The 5049-nt window shown below is 34.4% G+C and overlaps 1 protein-coding gene across 1 annotated transcript; it reads right to left on the reverse strand.

The window, feature by feature from the left end:
- Positions 1-1519: 1519 nt before the first annotated feature.
- Positions 1520-3113, reverse strand: LOC118048853 (protein LIGHT-DEPENDENT SHORT HYPOCOTYLS 4). The gene has a single exon (XM_035058682.2). It carries the CDS (start codon positions 2401-2403, stop codon positions 1783-1785), a length of 621 nt encoding a protein of 206 aa, XP_034914573.1. The 5' UTR covers positions 2404-3113; the 3' UTR covers positions 1520-1782.
- Positions 3114-5049: the final 1936 nt, after the last annotated feature.

Raw genomic sequence — 5049 nt, forward strand, 5'->3', positions numbered from 1 at the left:
CCGCTCACGGCCCGGCACCTCCTATGTATATTTATTTGTGTGCGTAAGAGTTGTGATAACTAATATAAAAGATAATTATTACAGTTTCAGTGATTTATATGCTTACAGTTTACATCTCCAATAATATATTATATTTGGACCTTTTATTTGATACATGACGTAAAGTATAAACTATGAAAGCACAGAGATAAAATAAAATTTAAATCAAACTAGAAGGATTTTTGTAATTATCCCTTCTTATATTATAAAAGGCAGACAGTATAATTAACCATGCTTTGTCAACAGCGGACATACATTTTCATGGCATCTTACCAAATATTAATTTATTCAACTGCTTATGCATCTTATCCTTTAACTTGTCCCTTGATTGGACACGAGAAAATCTCCATGCAATCTTTTAATCCTCATACCAATTTATGTTAATTTTTTTGAAGGATTTTACGGGCAAATCTAGTACATTTAAGAGAACAAATTCTCTCAGTGCTAGTCTTCAAAGAAAATCTAAGAAGAAATCGAATATTTCCTATCACTTGATCCACACCTTGAAGTTCTACATGGATAATACCATGAAAAGAAGTTCTGTTAGAGTCTAGAAAGCTAGCCACCACATCTACTGAGAAACCTAAAGAATAGATTTGAGAAATCTATAGAATGGATTTGTGCCACTTGTAGAGTTTCTCTTTCTCACTCAAAATTGTCGAAACTAAGTAAGACCAATGCTCATGGGCCTGGTGTTCATCATGTGATGATGGATTTTTCACTTTTATATTTAATGATATCTCCTCTTCGGGGGACACCCAGGATTGATGGCATGATGGAGAAATGATATGTGGATTTGCATAACGAACGAGGCTATAGACCATTCAAATACAGAGACCCCATCCCACAGTATAGCACAAATCAAAGCTAACAGGGAATAACATTTATCAGCAAAAGTCTCTTTCCCTTCCTCTTTATCAGCAACGAAATGCAGAAATTTCATTTTAAGCTTAAAATACCACTCTGACATCAATGCTTGCAGGGTTGTTTATATAAGATCTGCTCACCCATATCCATGCAAGTTTTGTGAGGAAAAGCAATGGCAGGAAGCAGGAGGGAAAGCAAAAACAAGCAGAGTCACAGAATATTATACCATTTAAAACTTAAATAAGTATATCATGAAGACAGTGTGCTTGACAAACTGACACACAGAAGCTTTTTAATGCCAGAATGATTTGCCAAAACAAGCATTCAAACGTATTACTTGACAAATGATCTGACACAAATCTTTTTTATTGCCTGAATGATTTGCCAAAACCTCATTAATATTATATAAAACCATAAAAAAAAGAGAAATGGAACCAAAAAAGGAAAAAAGAGTGGAGAAGAAAAATAGTAAGATGCACAGCATGATCTCCAAATCAATTACACTACCACTACTTGTCATAAATAGCCTTTTCTATGACAAATTGGATGCTAGGTCACAAACATATTTTACTAGCTACTGCCATGCCTATTACCGGGAGCTGAAATCCTTACATTATCCAACAAAGCAATCTAACCACTTTATAAAAGCTCCTTAAACCCAACATCCAATATTACACATGTGATGCAATAACATTGATGACAGAAAAGAAAATGCCCTTAGCTAGCTAGTTGGAAAATCCATTACTTAATTCATTGCAAACATATTTTAAGAGATCATCATCAAGTTGTAATGAGTTATATAACATCCTCATTGATCTTTCTCTTCAAAACCCAAATTTAATGCAAATAGGTAGATTACTACTATAGCTTAATTTCTTACTGATCATGATTACTTGCACCAGTAGTACTCTCTGGGGGTGCTTGTGGTGGCATCAGGGAAGCAGGATTATGCTGCTGTGGTGGTCTCTTTCTCTTCTTCTTCTCGTAGCTAATCCCTCTAGCTTTTGCCTGTGAGTCCCTAACTTCACGTAGATAAAGCCTAACAGCACGAGCCCCGAAGGGGTTGTTCTCAGGCTTGCCTCCGTGCTCTTCAAAGGCAGCACGGAGGCGGCCAATAAGTGCATCGAGGCTTCCCCAGGCCTGGCGGAGAGGGCACGGGCACGGTGCAGGCGGATTCGGGTGGCCAAAGAAGGGGCAGAGTTGGGTGTGGACTTTGGTTTTTCCAAACTGATCAAGGTAACGCAAGAACTCGAGGACGTGGGCCCCACTGCACCGGGAGAGGGAGAGAGGGGGGCGGTGGTTCCGAAGGTATTGGCCAAAGGTGTTCCAGTCTCGCCGCTTCTGGTTCTCATAGCGGCTGAGAGTGGAGGGGGAGGTGGTTGTGGTGGTGGTGGTGATGGGGGAGGAAGAGGAGGGGGAGGTGGCGGCGGTGGTGTTGAGGGGGATTGTGATTGTTGGGTGTGTTGCGGTACTGCTGAAGTCTTGAACAGAGTCCATATTTGTTGGCTTAATTTATTGGAAGGGTGAATTAAGGAAGATGGTGTTTGTTGGCTAGAAGATTTCACCTGGAATTTGATGATCCCATAAGAAATAGGTGCATAGAGACTAAGATATCACAGTAGTACTGTTTTTAGGTCTAAGAATGTGAGGTGCGGATGGAGGGAGCTTCAAGAAGTGTTTCTGAGAGATAAGAAGTTAAAAGGTAAGGGTTTGATTACATGTCAAAGATGTTTAAACTCTATCTAGGGTTCAAGAATGCCATGAACATGACTAGCACTCTCCATGAGAGAGCTGGGAGGACAGTAGAAGTATTAGCGAGATGCTGGAGATGATAGAAGCTACGGGGAGGATGATATATAGGGGAAAAAGAACAGTAACTACCGATCTTTTATTGGTTTGAGGATTCTTTTTGAATCTTTTGTTCATCAATCATAGAAACCTTATGAAAGGGGCTATGATGTTAGTGCTGGGCTTTTCCTAACTTTGTAATCTGAAGACGTTTATAAGTTGGGCAGATACTTTTTCTTTAAAAGGGGGGGAGCAACTTAGCCTACTGGTAACCTAGCTAGCTAGCCCTGCAAACATGGTAAAAGAAGATGGGTAGGTGGAATGTGCTCGTTTGGGGCTTTTGTGGAAATGTAAAGAGGTTGACAGTGAAAGACAGAGGAGGAGGGGAGGAGAGAGAGATGGTGGACGGGGGCAAGGAAAAAGTTATTGGTTAAAATTTAAAAATATACAAGGGAAATAGGGAATAACATGATTTTGTTTCTTCAACCTTTTGTGTTGATTGACAACACCTTTTATCCAATGACCACATTACCCTTCATTGATTTCTTTTCCAGGAGATTTTCTCCATACCTTTTTTTTTATTAATATAAATGTTGCATTTACCTTCATTAATTCTACAATATTAATTTTTTTGATTAACATAAATATTTAAATCAGTTTATATATATCTCGATTAATTCCATGAACTTTTAAATTAATAACAAAATAAATTTTTAGTGATCATAAAATTTATAAAACTCAAATTAATTATTTTTAAAAAATAAATTTAAAATATAATTAATTAAGTTCAAGATATTATATACTTCAGCTACAGTTGCTCGGCACAGTGCATGAACACTATAGCAATTAAATCAAATCTTTTTTCTTTTTAGTAAGATCAAACTTGTAGCTCCCACAAGTGCCCGGGTTCTAATCTTGATCTCACAGGTCTTGCAATTTTTGAAGTTTTTTAATTTTTAAAATCAATTCTCTCACAAAAAAAAAATCACAACAAAATTACCATTATCATAATCAAATTGAACTTTTAAAAAAACTTATATTTTTTAGTTTTAAATTATTATTTTAATATATTTATATCAAAAATAAATTTTTATAAATAAAAATACATTATTTTAATATATTTTTAAATAAAAAATATTTTTAAAAAACAATCCCCACCATATTTTCAATCAATTACTTATTGTTAATATAATGAACGTTAATGCATGGTTTCAGTACATTTGTTTTTTGATTCAATATAGCAAAACTAGAAAGGGCAAAACTAGAAAGGCTTGAAATTAATGTTATTAAACATGAACCAGCTAGCGAGTTAATTCATCTTAGGTTTAAAAATAACTAATTCGATCCAAGATAACTTGGTTCAATCAATTAACCCGTGAGTGATAGGATTAAAAATACTTTTTTAGAAAAAAAATTCTTCAAAATATCGTTGTTCTAACTTTTTTTTTTGAAGTGACAATCCGTCTGAACCGTGACTTAATTCTTGTATCAGCTGGTTCCGACAACTTTACTTAACATATTCATTTTTTAGGCTTAAGAAAAAAAACCGGGGATATTCCTATATATATACGTTAAGAAAATTAATTACCCGTCTAAATCAGGCATGTCCTACAGGGACGTAGAGATCTTGATTTTGGCTGTTAATTATACTTTAGAATTGCTAATTCTTGCTGCCTAGCTATGTGATCCTGCTCTCTGTAAATCTTTTGGCCATGTGTACCTGTTTCCATCTCCTTCTTCTTCTTTTTTACGCAGGCTGAGAAGGAGAGTGGCACTAACTTCACAGTTCTTCGTCCAGGTAGATCGATGGATAAACAAATGTTAAAATTATTGATTAATATGCTTCTTTTTTCTTTTCAATAAATGCTATGCTTGAATTCGATATTTAAAAAAAAACACTGATCTTACTACTTAAGCTAAGATTTATTGACAATAAATAAACAAATATAATATAAATATTGATTTGTATGTTTTCTAGTAATTAAATAAGTACCATTGTATGTATTGTTTCCTTTAAAAGATAAATATTGAATGTAAATTAACATTTTTCTCCCCTAGAAAATCATGTATTTTTATATAAAACTACGTGAAACACGAGTTTCTTCTACTTGGAAAAAGCAAATCACTTCCATATATATATATATATATATATATATATATATATATATATATATATCTTGATTATTATTTTTATTTTTATTGAGGAGACCAGAAGAATAGGAAAACTAAAAAATCACTAGTATATATCGTATGCTTAGAGATTTTAGAGTAATTCAACAATAATTATCCATATTTATTTTATAGAAGAGATAGAGATAAGAGGAAAGTTGTATATATATAGATATTCGAAGGTGT

This window comes from Populus alba, chromosome 10 (assembly GCF_005239225.2).
Source record: "Populus alba chromosome 10, ASM523922v2, whole genome shotgun sequence".
Lineage (NCBI taxonomy): Eukaryota > Viridiplantae > Streptophyta > Magnoliopsida > Malpighiales > Salicaceae > Populus > Populus alba.

Excerpts from the sequence above, each read along its gene's own strand:
- LOC118048853 (XM_035058682.2), bottom strand. The coding sequence starts at position 2,403 with ATGGACTCTGTTCAAGACTTCAGCAGTACCGCAACACACCCAACAATC.